General features: G+C 35.4%; 2 protein-coding genes across 2 annotated transcripts; both read left to right on the top strand.

Moving 5' to 3' along the window:
- The first annotated feature begins 360 nt into the window (after nucleotides 1-360).
- On the top strand, nucleotides 361-4,818 carry LOC107433171 (translocase of chloroplast 159, chloroplastic). Its single transcript, XM_016044429.4, has one exon. The coding sequence runs from the start codon at nucleotides 550-552 to the stop codon at nucleotides 4,618-4,620; it is 4,071 nt and encodes a 1,356-aa protein (XP_015899915.4). The 5' UTR covers nucleotides 361-549; the 3' UTR covers nucleotides 4,621-4,818.
- A 1,407-nt stretch (nucleotides 4,819-6,225) lies between these two features.
- On the top strand, nucleotides 6,226-16,999 carry LOC107433267 (isoleucine--tRNA ligase, chloroplastic/mitochondrial). Its single transcript, XM_016044539.4, has 22 exons — nucleotides 6,226-6,528; nucleotides 7,308-7,506; nucleotides 7,675-7,829; nucleotides 7,907-8,008; nucleotides 8,281-8,350; nucleotides 8,641-8,753; nucleotides 8,958-9,026; nucleotides 9,300-9,407; nucleotides 9,525-9,675; nucleotides 10,278-10,503; nucleotides 10,596-10,882; nucleotides 10,990-11,126; nucleotides 11,277-11,424; nucleotides 11,616-11,747; nucleotides 14,166-14,294; nucleotides 14,630-14,757; nucleotides 14,866-15,030; nucleotides 15,207-15,332; nucleotides 15,675-15,748; nucleotides 15,891-16,140; nucleotides 16,306-16,485; nucleotides 16,574-16,999. Exons 1-22 carry the CDS (start codon nucleotides 6,430-6,432, stop codon nucleotides 16,814-16,816), a joined length of 3,291 nt encoding a protein of 1,096 aa, XP_015900025.2. The 5' UTR covers nucleotides 6,226-6,429; the 3' UTR covers nucleotides 16,817-16,999.
- Nucleotides 17,000-17,471: the final 472 nt, after the last annotated feature.

Below are 17,471 nucleotides of genomic sequence, written 5' to 3'. Positions count from 1 at the left end.
AATAAAGTTTACCAAAAAAAGAGCTTTAGAAAAGCTTTTTCTACAAAAATATATATTATTAGGAATCTAAGCTAAAGCACAAAAGGGAAACATAAGAGGCTACAAGATCAGATTTTTTTTATTTATTCGTTTATAACTGTGTGTGTTGATTTATAACATCTAATCGTTTTGGCTTATTTTGATAATAGAATTGGGGAATAGTAGATTATTACAATGCTTTCTTTTTTTACAATGCTTTCTGTACAATAGGACAAGTGTTTGTTACATAATTGTTGACGTGGTTTTCCATGGCACAAGTCTGGAATTGGATTAAACGACAATATAGGAAAAAAAAAAAAAAATCTTGAACCATAGAGAATATGGTTTTTTATTATAATATTTTTTTGAGATAATTTATAGATAGATTGACAATTTGTCATCACAAATATGCAGATTATTTAAAAAATAAAATAAATAAATAAAAAGTGAAAAAAAGAAGAAGCACCAAATGCTATTTTGTGGGATTATTTGCCTCCTCTGTGGTGGTCCCTGAGGTCCCCGAGTCTATGCATGTGGGACTATCTCAGCCGCTGGCAGCTCAAAGTTACCAACACCAAGAAAAAACATTCTATCCAATCATACGTTTTTTTCTTTTCGACTCTGGGTTTGGCATTCAGTTTGTGTTTCTTTGTGTTTGGAACTGAAAAGCTCGAATCTATGGATTCCAACCGTTTTGTTTCTCTTTCTTCAACACCAAGGGACTCAGCACTACTCGCCAAAGCGCAGCAACAACCAAATAACCTTTCCACCCCATCTCCTTCCTTGTCAGGTTCTCTTCCTATCCGAGCTCCTCTTACTGTTGATGATGATGTGGGTTCTGATTTTGAATCCGACGGTGACAAATTTGACAAAAATTATGGTAGTAGTATCAATGGTAGTGATAGTGGGTCCGAGTCTGAGGTATTTGTGAGTGGGGAAGAGTCTGAAACTGCTTCTGAGAGGCAGTTGGTGGCTGACTCAGTTGCGGAAACCGTGGGAGTGAGTGGTGTGGTTGAAAAATTTGAACTTTCTAGGCCTTCTGTGAGATACCCAGACGAAGAAAGCTCTGAGAATAGTGTTGGGGGTGAGGAAGAGAGTGGTGAAGTTGATGGATATAAACCTGCTGTTCGACCAGTTATGGTGGATGAGCTGAGTTTGAAGCTGGTTAGGCCTATTGCTCAGTTATCCTTGGAGGAAGATGATAATGTGTTGACTAGCGATGAAGAGGTGGTGAGCGAAGTGGAAGATGGAGGTTCTTTAGAGAAGGTCAGTATCGCACCTAGAATTAAAGTGTTGAGAGTTGATGAAGGAGAAGAAGATGAAACGGTAGTAGGAGAGACTAATGATGATTCACTTTCAGATGATTCTCTTGGAGATGAAAATGGGATTTTGGGTGTTAATAAAGAGAAGCTATTGGGTGTAGGGGACTACGTTAAGGATGTCAAGGAGCAAAGGACAGGGATTTTGGATGTTAATGAAGAGAAGCTATTGGGTGTAGGGGACTATGTTGAGGATGTCAAGGAGCAAAGGACAGAACCTGACGTAAAAGTTGAGAATTCTGTTGAAGAGAAACAGAAGCTTGCTGAAACGGTGGAGGACGCTATTGAATTGAATTTCATGGATTCTCACAACCCAACATCCCTAAGACAGTCACTGGGAGTTTCTGAAGGGATTGATGATGTCTTAAAAAGAACTAGTGTTTTTTCTGACTCAGAGCTGCTAAAGGAACAGAATGGTGTCATGTATGATGATCATGAAGTATTCCATGAACCTATGACAAGCATGGTTAAAGAGACCAAAGAATCAAATTCCATGGGGACAAATGTTGATGGGTGGGAAGTCAAGTATGTGGCAGAAGAAACTGTGGTTTGTGCAAATGGCGTGAGCAGTAATATTGAGTTTAGCGGAGGAGTGGATAATGGTGTTTTAACTAAAACCAGTGATAGTGATCGTGATAGTTTAGAAAATTCTCTGAATTGTGATTATGGGTCTGCTAAACAATGTTCCGATTTGGCCCACAAGGGGAATATAGATGCAGAACTTGAAGAAGACCATGGTGTAGATGCAATTGAAGAAGAACAAGACGGTTTAGTTTCTGATGAAGATACTGAAGATTTCATTGATATCTCTGAAACAACCAAACAAATCATAAATGACTTGGGGCAAAGGTTAGTTTCCTCTTCACTTTTTGGTACACAAGATTCTGAGGATCATCTAAAGCCAGTTGATGGACAGAATATGGACCTGGTTAATGTGGAAATAGATCAAGATAGTAGGGGAAATAAACTATTCGATTCCACGTCTTTGCTGGCTCTTTTGGAAGCAGCAACTAGTATTGTTGAATCAAGAGGTTTCGCACTTGATTCTCCTGCTGAGTTAGGTTCTTTCCCTCACTCTATGAGACCTGCTCCACTACTAGGTGAGTCTGAGGACAAATTAAGCGAAGAAGACAAGAGAAAGAACGAGAAGATGCAACTCCTGGAATTGAAATTTTTGAGGCTTGTTCATAGACTTGGCCTTTCTCCTGAAGATTCCATTGTTTCCCAAGTTTTATGCAAGCTGGTCTCCACTGCAGGAAGATGCTCTAGTCAGTTATGTTCTCTTGAATCAGCGGAGAGGATGGCCTTAGATCTTGAAGCTGAGAATAAAATAAACTTGGACTTCTGTCTGAATATTTTGGTTATTGGAAAAACTGGAGTGGGAAAGAGTGCTACCATAAACTCTATTTTTGGAGAGAAGAAAGTGAAGATTGATGCCTTTCAACCTGCCACAACTACTGTGAAAGAGATTGTTGGAAAAATAAATGGAGTCAAGATCAGAATCATTGACACACCAGGTTTGAAATCTTCTGCAGTTGAGCAAGCTGTGAACCGAAAGATATTAGCAGCTATAAGCAAATGTATAAAGAAGTTCCCTCCAGATGTTGTCCTCTATGTTGATCGTTTGGACACTCAAACAAGAAGTACAAATGACTTACCATTGTTACGGACAATCACTAAATCTCTCAGTTCTTCAATATGGAGAAATGCTGTTGTCACTCTAACACATGCTGCTTCGTTTCTCCCTGACGGACCATCAGGCTTTCCCATAAACTACGGGGTCTTCGTTGCTCAGAGATCCCGTGTTGTTTTACAGTCCATTGGCCTAGCTGTTGGTGATCTGCAGTGGATGAATCCAAATGTTGTGCAACCAGTTTCCCTTATTGAAAACCATCCATTGCATGGAAAGGGCAAAAATGGAGAGAGAGATGTGTCTGACGGAGTTAGTGGAAGTTCTCAACTATTGCTCTCGTGCTACTCAATAAAGATCTTATCAGAAGCAAGCTCCATATCAAAGCCTCAAGACTCATCTAATCTGAAGAAAGCTTCTGGTTTCCGCTTGCGCTCCCTACCATTACCCTACTTGTTGACTTCTCTGATGCAGTCTCGTGTTCATCCAAAACTATCTGCTGATCAGGGTGGCAATAATATTGACTCAGACATTGAGTTGCAGGATGTTTCAGATGCTGACAGTGAAGATGAGGATGAATACGATCAACTTCCCCCTTTTAGGCCTCTGAGGAGATCACAGATTGCTAAGCTTAGCAAGGAACAAAAGAAAGCTTATATCGACGAGTATGATTATCGTGTAAAGCTCCTTCAAAAGAAACAGTGGAGAGAGGGGACCAAAAGGTTGAAGGAGATCAAGGACAAAAGCAAAGATGCTAGTGATGTTTATGGTCTCAATAAGGAAGATGAAGAAAAGGAAGAATCAGGTCCAGAGGATGAATCAGTTGCTTTGCTTGACGTGCCTCTTCCACCTTCCTTTGATGGAGACAATCCTGCCTACAGATATCGATTTTTGGAGCCCACATCTCAACTTCTTATGAGGCCAGTTGTGGACAATAATGGCTGGGACCATGATTGCGGGTATGATGGTGTCAGCATTGACAGAAATCTTGCTGTTGGGGGTCAATTTCCTGCAGTTTTTGCAATTCAAATCACGAAAGATAAACAACAGTTTAATATTCACTGGGATTCCTCTGTATCTGTGAAGCATGGGGACAATGGATCAACTATGGCAGGACTTGACATCCAGACTGTGGGAAAGCAGCTTGCTTACATTCTCAGAGGTGAAACCAAAGTAAAAAATTTCAAGATAAACAGAACAACTGCTGGGATAAATGTTACTTTTTTAGGTGAACAGATAGCTCCTGGACTCGTAATTGGGGACCAGGTTGCAATTGGGAAGCGCTTGGTTTTAGCAGGAGGTGCTGGACTTGTGCGATCTCATGGTGACACAGCTTATGGAGCCAACTTGGAATTGCGCCTCAAGGATGAAGATTTCCCTATAGAGCAGAACCAATCTAGTTTGGGTTTGTCTCTGATGAAGTGGAGAAGTGATTTGGCTTTAACAGTTGCCCTACAATCTCAGTTTTCCATTGGAAGGAGTTCTAAAATGGCTGTCCATGTTGGATTGAACAACAAGCGAAGTGGCCAGATTACTGTCAGAACAAGCAGCTCAGACCAACTCCAAATAGCTCTTGCTGGTTTTCTTCCAATTGCAGTTTCAATCTTTAGAAGTTTTTGGCCAGGATTTGGTGCTCAACGCTCAACAAATTAGCTTCTTTTTTTATAATATATATATATATTTTATCTTTCCATTAACTATGGACATTTTTTTATTTTTTAGTAAGAAGCTTAGAAAAACATTGTGTTGTTGCAGATAGCTTAATTCCAAAGTAGGTGACATTTTGATATATCAGAAAAGCATTAAGATGTTAGTTCAATGAATTTACTATAAGCTCATTTCTGTCCGTCATGTAAAGCCCTTGATGAAGTATAATCGTAGTCTAAGATCTTGACAGTTAGCCTACCACAGTAATTTTTTTTTTTACCAAGCATGCAAAAAAAATTCAGAAAGATATTATTTTTCGTTTGGTCCAAGAAGAGACCAGTATTGATATTAGGAAGACTAATATGGGCCACTTGCAAGGCGCGTGAATCATGATATACCATTGTTTTTTAATGCTATTGTAGTTTTATAGTTCTGCATACATTGATTATTAGTCTTACAATTTTAATAAGGAAAAATGAAAGTTACGGGTAGTTTTGTCATATGAAAAAATGAAATGGATTCAAATATAATTTAACTTTAATAGGTTCAAATGCTATAATATGAGAGCAAAAAGGTAGAGATTGTTTTCACATAATCGTCAGAGAATTTCTGTTTCAAGGATGTTGATTATTTATATAATTATTAAGTTAGGCATGACTGGATGGAGAGGACAATATTTTAAAGCAGCGGATAAAGAGTAAACATAAATGGCAGCTAAAACAGAAGCAAAAATGAGAAATTGAAATTGAAACTGCAAAATTATATAAAGAGAATGTGAAAACCTGTAAGACTGGAGACAAATTCAACCAGCAGCAAAACAAATCAAGAAGAGACCTGTCCCCCTTTTATAGATCAAAAAATTATGTATATTACCCCTAAAAAACCCACAACAAAGCGAATTATAATAAATATATTACAGGTGCAAAGTTGACAAATAAAGCTAAATCACCTATAATAATAATAATAATTAAAAAAAAAGAGTATTTTTTCATATGAGAAGGTAAATTCTCTGCCTGTGCCAGCAAAGAGCCTTTAAAAGATTTAAAAAAAAAAATGGAAAAAAAAAAGAGAAAAGTTTGTGAGAAATTTTGATATTTTATACCAGGACTAAAACCGTATTTTTTAAGCTCAAAAACCACGTTTTACTATTTTAAAATGGGCTAGGTTTATTTAAAAAAAAAAAATACAAGTTTGAGCATTTAAAAAATTTAAAAAAAAAACTTAGTGTATTAAAATTAAAGATGATCCAAATAAAACTTTAAAATAAATTGGCTAAGCAAATTTGTGATGTTATAGGTCCAATGTTATATTATGCTCTGTATTTTGGTTTAGCAATTTGGAATGCTACAGCTTTTATGATAAATTATGCTTTGCAAATAAAAAAATAAATTTTTTTTTGCCCACAAATGATATTTTTTTTAAACCATGACATTTACAAAAACGATGGATAAATCCTAGAATGAATTTTGTTTACAATTTATAAAAATTATGTAAATTTTTATAATCCATCATTCATCACCATCACAATCTTTTTATTATTATTATTATTATTATTACTTTTTTTTTTTAATATGGTTGTTAATAAAAAAGAGGCTGGTTGCGTTGAGACTGATCAGTGGTAAACAAAAACAGAAACTGTGACTTGTAAGATTTTGGGCCATTGGGGTCCAGTTATCCGAATATTGTTTCCCTCTGCATTCTGCACTTGCTTTCTCTCTCTGCTGCAGCTTTTACACTCTTTTCTAATGGAGAAGCTCCTGCAATGAATGGGATTGGAACCCAGCAAGCAATAGCAGCAGTAGCAGCAGCAGCAGCATGTCTTTTTTCAAATCCTTCGCCACAAACTCACCCGCCCTCGTCCTCAAACCAGCAGTTGAGCCCAAAATGTCTCTGTTGCAGATCAATCCTTACAGGGTAATGTACACGCACACACGCTCAAACTACTCCCTCTCTTACCAGTCGTTCTTGTTAGCTAAAACCTTAATGTTCGCCTCTGCGATTCGATTTGGAGCTCGGTTTGATCCGTGAGATGAGTTTTCAGGAATGGAAACAAGTTTAAGATTCCAAAGTTTCGGTTTTTGTTTAGTTTCATCTCGACGGCATTTTTTAGTGGGTTTTGTGAGCTGTTTCCAGAGCATTGAGTATGTTTATGGTCAAATAATTGCAGAATTTGGATGACGAAGTAAATTAAAGTTATATGTTATTACTTGGAGTCATCTGTCAAGACTAATTAGATTGTGTGTTCTGATTGATTTATGTTGTGTGGGTTTATGGAATTTGTGAGGTGCTGGGCAATGATTTTGCTTTTTGTTCACCATTTGCTTGATAAAATGTCAAACAGGGATGTACTGGTGCCCTAGACCGTTAAATTATATTTTTTTTTTTGTCTTTACCCTTTTTCCGTAATTTTAATCAGTGTTCAAGACTTTGAATTTAATACTCAAAAATATTTTTTTTACATTTTCTTGCAGATAAAATTTTCCATTAAAACACGTGGAAAAAATTTAGTTTTCTAATTCTTTTCGGGTCAAGTTTCCTAATTCTAGTGCATTTGAGTATTAAATAAGTCTTCTTGAATTCTCTCTTTGAATTCTGTCTGCTCTTTCTCCCTTTCTTCTTGTTCTCCATTTTCTCTCTTTTCCTTCTTTTTCCTACTCTCCCCCATCACTAACTGATAAATTGTATGCGTTCAGGTTTTGTCACATGGAGCTTGCTCATCTTTTAGGAAAACTACTTCCGTTAGCTTCTTTTGTCTCAGAGGAAGCTGCTCAATTAAAGTTTTCACCCTGTTTAGTGCAACAAGATTTTCTACTTATTCTACTGACGAGTTCTCTTCTTCATCAAAGAGGAGGTCTCGAGGACCTGTAATGGCAGCAAAGAAAGCAGCTGAAGGTTTTTCTTTTTCGTTGATTTTCTTACTAACAACACATTGTTTGAAAGATGGTGCCCAATGATGTTGGTTTCTGTCTATTTAAAAAAAAAAAAAAAAAAAAAATTCTTCTGGAAGACAAATATGAAACTGATTATTCTGATTGTTTGGATGGCTTATGATTGTTTTAGGATCAAAGCAAGAAGATGGCAGATACAAGAACACTGTTGATCTGCCAAAGACAACATTTGGTATGAGAGCAAACTCTTTGGTAAGGGAACCTGAAATTCAAAAAATATGGGATGAGAATCAAGTGTTCAAAAGAGTTGTTGACAAAAATTCGGGGGTGAGTTTTGCATTTACCTACATTCTCTGTTTAGATATCGTAATCCACTCTTTTCTGACTTTTAGTTTCTGGACCAGGGAAATTTCATTCTTCATGATGGTCCTCCGTATGCCAATGGCGATCTTCACATGGGCCATGCTCTAAACAAGATTCTAAAGGATATGATTAATCGTTATAAGGTATATTCCCTTGGTAACCTAGTCATCTACCATGTTACTCTTGTATTTTGATTGATATTCATGTCTCATCCTTTTACTTGAAAATTACTATGCTTTTATTTTTTGTATTCAACTGATTAACGTCACCTATGATTATAATATTTACAAGATACAACTTTTATTTTCAGAAATTAAGCTCCAATCCTCAACTTACTATCAATGAACTGTTGACAATTTATAGTCTTCATAAAAGCTACTAAAGCTTATTTTTTTATTCTTCTCTATGTTTGCAGCTTCTTCAAAATTATAAAGTTCATTATGTGCCAGGTTGGGATTGTCATGGCTTACCAATTGAGTTGAAAGGCAAGTTCTTCCTTGAACTTTCCATTCTGTCCGTTGCCTTCAAAATTCTGAGAAATCATACGCCCAAAAAAAAAAAAAAAAAAAAAAAGGAAAATCATTTTTTGAACTTTGATCTTATTCTTTTTAAACTGGCTTTAATCTGCATCCCAAAATGGAAAATTCAGTTTTAGGTTGGCTAGGTTTAACTTCCCATTGTGGGTAAAAGTATCAACCTTCCTGCTGTGTGTTATTTGGAGAAGTAAAGAAAAAGCTCCTAATGAATATGTTGGCTAACATTTTAATTATTTCAGTTATGCAGTCATTGGACCAAGCTGTTAGAAAGGATCTCACACCAATAAAGTTGAGAGCAAAAGCAGCTAAATTCGCAAAAGATACTGTCAAAAATCAGATGGCATCATTTAAGGTAGCCTTGCCTTGATTCTCTCATTTTCTTTATTTTGGCCTCTAAATAATTCCTTGTTATGATTTATCAACTGTTGAAACTTATTGATCTTTTATGTACAATTAGTAATTTATTAAATGTAAAAGATGCCGACTTTTCTCCATATATTGGGTTTCTCTGGTTGGGATGGTCCTAAATAATCAATTGTGTTGTCTGATATTGCAGCGGTTTGGAGTGTGGGCCGACTGGAATAATCCCTACTTAACTCTTGATCCAGAATATGAAGCTTCTCAGGTAGCTATTGCAGCTTTATTTATGCTAATTTGTAAACAATTTAGACTTGTGTCAACTTTTTGCACTCCTAATCATCTTTTTACCTGCATAAAATGATTGATCTGTAAAATATGGAGTCTAGATTACATATGTCCATAGCATGGAAAATTTTTATTAGATGGTGCTTCCATGCCTTCACCAGTTACTGGATGCATATCTCTCATTCAAGCCTGTTGCTCTTGTGTGGTTGTGTAACTCAGAATTTGATTCATGCGTGTTGTTGTCATCTGCTAGATTGAAGTGTTTGGCCAGATGGCCATTCAAGGTTATATCTACAGAGGCAGGAAACCTGTTCACTGGAGTCCTTCATCACAAACAGCTCTTGCAGAGGCTGAGTTGGAGGTAAAATAACTTTTTGATACATAAAATCTTCTGCTTCACCAGATATTGAAAATATATCCATGGTGACATGTTTTGCTCTCTATATGTACAATTACTTGACTGTAAGTGTTTATGCAGTATCCAGAGGGTCATGTTTCAAGAAGTTTATATGCCATCTTCAAATTAGTGAGCGCACCTCCAACTTCAGGTGGCTTATTAGATGAATATTTCCCAGATTTGTGCTTGGCCATTTGGACCACAACTCCCTGGACTGTTCCAGCCAATGCTGGTGAGTCAATAATTATTGCATTTCCTAGACTGTTATTATCTATTCATTTGGAAATGCTACATCAGTTTAATTATATGTTAAGACTCATTATATTGGTACATTTATATATGCCGTTCTACCTGTCATACAATGTGTATTCCCTCCTTTCATGGAGGTTCACAGAAAAGAAAATATGTTAACCAATCATCATTGTTCTTTGTGTGTTGTGTCTCTTCTTCTACAACATTAGTTTAATCACTGTTGTTAGTTGCTCTTTTGACTGCTGAGTCAAGTAGTAGTTGACAATCTTGAGAAAGCTCTTTGTAGATTAGGAAGGCATATTGCTCTTTAGCTTGATTTGGGAGAGCGATTGGAGAACCTTGTAGTTGAAGATATCATATAGAACTTTGTCCATTGTTATACATTAGTAACATTTACCCCGTAATACGCATTCAACTTGTATATTGCTATTCTATTTGATTTTTTCATGCTCAAGTTTCTTTTAGCTATTTATTATTCAATTAATGTATACCATTCTTGCCTTTATTCTTTTTTCCTTTTTATTGCAGTTTAGAATGTGCTCATTTATGTAATGGTTTTTTCCCATGCTCTCATATTTTCAGCGGTTGCAGTGAATGCCCAACTTCAATATGCAGTAGTTGAAGTACAAACACATTCTGAAACTTTATCTGTTGAAAACAAAAAGCGACGCCTTGGGAATGTTCTAAAGGAAGAAAAGAAGCTTTTTCTTGTTGTCGCTTCAGATCTTGTGCAAACATTAGAGGCAAAGTGGGGTGTGAAGCTTATTGTCAGAAAAACACTTTTGGGTTCAGATCTTGAAAACTGCAGGTTATTGATGGTGCTAGAAACCTAATGCTGAGGAATGCTTATATTCATGTTTTTTATATGGGCTGAGGCATGGTTCATAATTTTGGTTTCAGGTATATTCATCCAATATTCAATAGGGACTGTCCGGTTGTGATTGGAGGAGACTATATTACAACAGAGTCGGGAACTGGCCTTGTCCATACTGCTCCTGGACATGGTCAGGAGGATTATGTTACTGGCCTTAAGTATGGACTGCCTATACTTTCGCCTGTAGATGATCATGGGAAGTTCACAGAAGAAGCTGGACATTTCAATGGGCTTGATGTACTCACAGATGGTAATATTGCTGTTATGAAATACTTGGACGAACATTGGTCACTTTTAATGGAAGAATCATATGGTAAGTTGCTTTTTCTATTTTGTAAATCAGGGATATTATTTGTACTTATTTTGAGCTCGTAGCAAGCTTTGCCGGTGATGAAAATCTTCCTTATACTTTTTATGCAGAACATAAGTATCCATATGACTGGAGAACGAAAAAGCCCACAATATTTCGGGCAACTGAACAATGGTTTGCATCTGTGGAAGGATTTCGTGAGGCTGCTATGGATGCAATTGGTAATGTAAAATGGATTCCATCTCAGGTACTTGTTTTAGACAGAAAAATTCCTATAATAATTCTTTAGTTTGTAAAAAAGTTCTGCTATCAACTCCATTCTATTTGAGGCATTTATACTTTCTAGTTTATTTTCTTCTCTTGTATATATGCATTTTTTTTTTTTTTTTTTTTTCAGGCAGAGAACAGAATTTCCGCAATGACTTCTAGCCGCTCTGATTGGTGTATTTCACGGCAAAGGACATGGGGTGTTCCAATTCCAGTATTTTATCATGTTCAATCAAAGGAACCTTTAATGAATGAAGAGACTATTAATCATATCAAGTGTAAGAACCATGTAATTGTCCTTATGTAGTTTAAATTGAGATATCTGTAGATTTAATATTTGTTTCAGCATCCAAGCACAAAGTGATGATGTTTCTGCCTCCTCTCTCTCTCTCGCTCTCTCTAAACTTTGAACCTATAAAAAGGTTGTTCCTGATAATAATTTTTTATTTTTTATTTTTTTTCATGCTAGCTATAATTGCCGAAAAGGGTAGTGATGCATGGTGGTACATGAAGGTGGAGGATCTTCTCCCTAGTGAATATCGTGATGAAGCATCAAACTATGAAAAAGGGACTGACACAATGGATGTATGGTTTGATTCAGGTATTATGTAATTTGATTTTGACCTTACAGACTCTACAAACTATATTTTTGGCATTGCATATATATAATAACCTTTTGATGGTCTATAGTTCAAAAATGTTAATTATTTTATCTGTTTTCATAATTGACTCTTTATTCATATTACTTACTGGAGCAGTGTTAAAGTGTATCATTTAGCGTGGCAGATATTGTGGTAACTTTTGGTGACATATCAAGTCGTACCATTTCTTTGATTCATAATGGAAATTTACTATTGATATGTTGTTATATTATATATATATACATATATATATATATATACATACATATATATATATACATATATATACATATATAGGTGTAGGCTGCTTAATTCATTCATTTCCTTCCGCATCTATATTCATACTCTGTCCCTTCCATATCTGTTCTTGTTGTTATACTCTACTCTTTTTCCCCTTGTTGGTATCAAAGCCATAAGTGTTCCGATCTATATGCTATCTTCTTCTTTTAGCACCCGTAGAGTGTTATATCTGCTTAATTCATTCATTTCCTTATCTTAATTTCTAAAGCTTTATTTAGCCAACTTTATTGTTGTCATTCGTGTTCGTCCCTAGCTGAACAGTAAATGGTCCGTGTCTGAACAATAAGTCCCAGGTGAGGCATGAAAGGAGCGGTCTGAGAGGTCAAGGGAAGAGAGCAATCATATGGCAATAGTAATTTTGAATTAATAGAGTTTTAAAAATTAAAATTTGAAAATGGATAGATTATTTAGATCTAATTCTTCTACTAGTTCTAGATTAAGTACTAGCGCTAGGTCACCTCTTAGTGGAACTCAAATACCAAATATAGTAAATGAGGAACATATTAATTATCCTTCTTGTAGTCCTTCTTGTAGTGAGTCTAGTAATAATTATAACAAAAACTTTAAATATACATTCATTAATCAAGATGAAATATGCCACCTAATCAACAAAAACATACCATTTAAACCAAACTGGAAATATTTAAATCAAGAATTTAAACTAGAAAAACATACAAAACAATTATCAGAATACCACCAATTATACACTAAAGACCAAAAAGCCCATATTTTAACTAGTTGGAAAGAAACAATGATAGATCTTAAAACTAATATACTATTTTTCAATTTTCATGAAGATTATTATCCTTTAAAATACATAAACACATTACCAAAAGAAACAAATAACTCAACAGTTGTGTTCCGTTCACTCCCCGGTAAACTTACATCTTCTCCTTCCGATAGCAACCCACCCCTTAATCATCCTATTCTAAATACTTTAGACAAAACATCACAAGAACATCCAGAATCACCTCTTTCAAAACCTAACAAAAAACAAAACCAAAATTTAATAACCATTCAAGATCTACAATCTGAATATAAATCAATCAAAAAAGAAATAAAAGAATTAAAAATTCAATCTGCATCCTCTAATCAAACTTTATATCCCCAACCCACACTTAACAAATGGCACATTCAAATAACCATACTCATTCAAGATTTTCAATTAACCACACATGCTCTTTTAGACTCAGGCGCAGATTTAAACTGTGTTCAAGAAGGCCTTATCCCTAGTAAATATTATACCAAAACAAAAGAAAAATTAAATTCTGCCAATGGCAGTAAAATGAATTTAAAATATCAAATCAATCATGCTCATATTTGCCACAAAAACGTCTGTTTTATTACCTCCTTTGTTCTAATTAAAAATATGACAGATCAAGTCATCTTAGGAATCCCTTTCCTTTCTTTATTGTACCCATTTATCACAAACAATGATGGAATCATCAGTCACCCTTTAGGTGAAAAAATCAAATTTGATTTCTTGCTTCAATCAAATAATGTCCAGACCCTTCAAGATCAATCCATTTCAAAACAGCTTAATTGCATCCACATCAATCATCCTCCTTTTCTTTATTCTTCTTATCTTACCTTGTCTCACTCCTTCATTCATACATTTCACACAATTAAAATTTTCTTTTTTGCATATTTCTACACTATCTGCATTTTTTCAAACTATCTTTTCTCTAATCATTCTCATTACAGCATGTCTCGCCCCAGCGGTTACATGATAATCAACAGCAATTCTGTTCCTATTTGGAGTGGAGAAAATTCTGAAAAGAATTTCCCAACCCAATTTGAACTAGATACCCCACAAAGAGGACAATATCTTGATGCGGGTTGAGCCTGGGCTAGAAATGTATATACATATATATATATATATATATATGTATGTATACATAACTGATTTGGTATTTCAACTAGCCACATAATTCATCAAATAATTAAATGCTATTCAGTTGATTCCAGATACATGTTTATAACCGCATTTAGTTTTCGGTAACTTTTGGAAATAGCTTGATTTTGTCTCATATATTTATTTACATGGATTCTGGTATTCATAAACACTTTCTTTTCAGGCTCTTCTTGGGCTGCAGTGTTAGGGGGGAGAAAAGGGCTTAATTTGCCTGCAGATTTATACCTGGAGGGCACAGATCAACATCGTGGATGGTTTCAGAGTTCTTTGTTAACAAGTATTGCTACAAGAGGTAAGGAGCATGTATGCATATTCATTAAAAGTGTCATGCTTCTCTCCCTTTTTGTTTTGCAATGCAACATTGTTCAATGTGATTTTGATTTGAAAAAAGTTAGTATTTTTGGACCCAAAACTGAATTGAATTGTATTTGGCCCTTAGTTTTTGTGCCATCAACCATGGTTGTTTGCTTTCCTTTTTGACGTATTTCCCTTTTTTAGCACCGTGCACAAAGGAGAAAACTTTTAGGATTTTACGCTAGTTATTGGATTTGTTTGCGGATTTAGATTCTTAGTGTCATATTATGGGCACCAAGTGAAACACTACGTGAATCTGTGAATTTGGTACAGGAAAGGCTCCATATTCCAGTGTTATAACTCATGGATTTGTACTGGATGAGAAAGGTTTAAAGATGAGCAAATCTTTGGGTAATGTTGTAGACCCAAAAACTGTAATTGAAGGAGGAAAAAACCAAAAGGTCAGTCTATATTGCATATTCAAATAATATGACCTATCATATGACCTAAGCCTCTCTCTCAGGAAATTTGAATGCTTATTATTAATGCTTTTGTTTCTCTACTGGCAGGAAGAACCTGGCTATGGAGCTGATGTCATGCGACTCTGGGTTTCCAGTGTAGACTATACAGGTGATGTAATGATAGGTCCTCAAGTTCTCCGTCAAATGTCAGACATATATAGGAAGCTGCGAGGAACATTGAGATACCTTTTAGGAAATCTGCATGATTGGCATGTAAGTTCAGCATCCGTAATCAGGGATTTTGAGCTCTATCCTGAAGATCAAGATTTGCAACCTTTTTCTTTTATGCCTTTTACTTTTTGTGAGTTCCTATTATGTCCTTGCAAAATTATGATTATTTGTGCAGCTTCTTCTCAACATTTTTTTGCTTATATATGTTCTGTTTGTAGGCCGATTATGCTGTTGCGTACCACGATCTTCCCATGATTGATCAGCATGCTCTATTTCAGCTTGAAAATGTTGTAAAGAACATTAAAGAGAGTTATGAAAACTATCAGTTCTTTAAGATCTTTCAGGTGAATTTTCTTTAAATATTGTTGATTTTGTTTAGTGACATTTCTGTTGATTGCTATTACTGCACTTTGAATGCATAACCACAAAATATGAAAAGAACGGAAAGTACGGCGAAGAGTGTCTCCTTCAGAAGAAATGGAGAACAGAAGGAAACTGGAGAAAATTGATTACAGAAATGTTTGCACTTAGGCTTAGGCATGATCAGTCAGTGGGACATGTGAAAATAACTCAAAATTTGACAGAAGATTGTCTCTCTTTTGTTATTAAGACTAAAGCTTGGTTGTATCTCATGCCTGTTTGTTTAATGAATTTCTTATTAATATAGTCTATCTTCTTATTTCCAGATCATACAACGTTTTGTCATTGTTGACCTTTCGAATTTCTATTTTGATGTTGCCAAAGATCGACTTTATGTTGGGTAAATCTTCTTCTGCTCTATCCTAGCTAACAAAATCCTTTCTCCTCTGATTTTATTATCCAGCATATGATTTGTTAAGCATGCTCATTTAAAATAAAATTTTTCACACGTAAATTTTATGGGGCACGGTTATATATTTCAGGGGCACGACAAGTTTTACAAGGAGAAGTTGTCAGACAGTTCTTGCTGCACATCTCCTTTCCATTGTTAGAGTGATTGCTCCTATACTACCCCATCTGGCTGAGGATGTATGGCAGAACCTTCCTTTCCAGTATACCAACGAAGATGGTTCTATTGCCAAATTTGTTTTTGAATCAAGATGGCCAGCTTTGAACAAAACATGGCTGTCCTTTTCTACCGAAGAAACTGAATTCTGGGCAAAAATTCTTGAGGTAATCATCTTTTTCACTTAATACTGCCTAATTTCCTCTTTAGAGTACTTTGGTCTCCTGAATCAATGTGCATTTTCTCTTAATGCAAAAAATATATTGTAAGAATAGGAAAACATAAGATGCCTTTAAATGTTCTTGTTTCTAATGTACATGCACTTTTCACAGCTGAGAACGGAGGTAAATAAAGTCCTGGAGTGCGCTCGTACTGCAAAGTTGATTGGCTCAAGTCTAGATGCCAAAGTTTATATCCATACTTCAGATGCAAGCCTGGCCTCTAGATTATATAAGATGTCTGCAGCCAAAAGTGATGCAGACTCATTGCATCGCACTTTCATAACATCTCAGGTGAGTTGCTATTACTTTATCGCTGTTATTCTGCATTTAATTGCTCCAACTTGAAAAGTTTTTTAACTTAAAACTGTGATGTGTGCAGGCTGAGGTTCTTCCATCCTTGGAAAATGAGCTTATTGGAAATATTCCGAACAGTGGAACATGCGATATCCAAGGCAAAACAAGAGTCTGGATCGGTGTGTCTCGTGCTGAAGGCCACAAGTGTGAGAGATGCTGGAATTTTTCACCTCAAGTTGGTTCCTTCCCAGAGCACCCAACTCTCTGTGGTCGCTGTTATAATGTGGTCGGTGTTCAACAACCTCCAGCCGTGGCAGCAGTTAGTTGACATTCAATTCCAAGAGCTGAAATTGTTTCAGCAGTATACCAATTTTTTCGAGTTACACAGGGTAATGCCTTGAAATGTACTCTAATTTTTTCATAAATGGAACTGAAACGGTTGGTTTCCACTATTGTACATTAGTTGTGATAAATTCAGCTTGATTTGTATAGCAAAACTGTTATACTTCAACACCTTTATGACCAATAATACAAGATACCCATATAGAATAAAAAAGGAAAGGAAAAACAAAAATACTTGCATTTCAAATGGCTGTAAATGTTGCCGGTATTCTTCAGAAGCCTAACATTAACAGAAAGCAAAACAAACTGTTTCAAATGTTGTGGAATGAATAATGAAATTAAGAAACATTTGCTTTTCATTTTTTCTCCATTAGAAAATGCCAATATCATGAGTCTTATTGGTGAGATTGTTTTGCTTATTTTTTCGGACTTTAAATAAATAATATATATATATATATATATATACATATGTATATATATATATATGAAAAATTGGAAACTGGAAAAAATAAAGAACTATAAATATTTGAAAGGTATTAAAAAATAATAATAATAAACTTTTGGAATGTATACAAGACTATGCAAAAAATTTGATCAACTCGGACGATGGGTTTGGCCCATGGTTCAAGGCCCTTGTCTGA

Source organism: Ziziphus jujuba, chromosome 11 (assembly GCF_031755915.1).
Source record: "Ziziphus jujuba cultivar Dongzao chromosome 11, ASM3175591v1".
NCBI lineage: Eukaryota > Viridiplantae > Streptophyta > Magnoliopsida > Rosales > Rhamnaceae > Ziziphus > Ziziphus jujuba.
This window is presented reverse-complemented; position numbering and strand designations above follow the sequence as displayed.

Bases quoted from the DNA above. Each gene is read 5' to 3' on its own strand.
- LOC107433171 (XM_016044429.4), top strand. From the start codon at position 550: ATGTGGGACTATCTCAGCCGCTGGCAGCTCAAAGTTACCAACACCAAG.
- LOC107433267 (XM_016044539.4), top strand. From the start codon at position 6,430: ATGTCTTTTTTCAAATCCTTCGCCACAAACTCACCCGCCCTCGTCCTC. The intron at 11,748-14,165 runs GTATTATGTAAT...CTTTCTTTTCAG, and splicing joins GGATGTATGGTTTGATTCAG to GCTCTTCTTGGGCTGCAGTG. The intron at 16,486-16,573 runs GTGAGTTGCTAT...TGATGTGTGCAG, and splicing joins GCACTTTCATAACATCTCAG to GCTGAGGTTCTTCCATCCTT.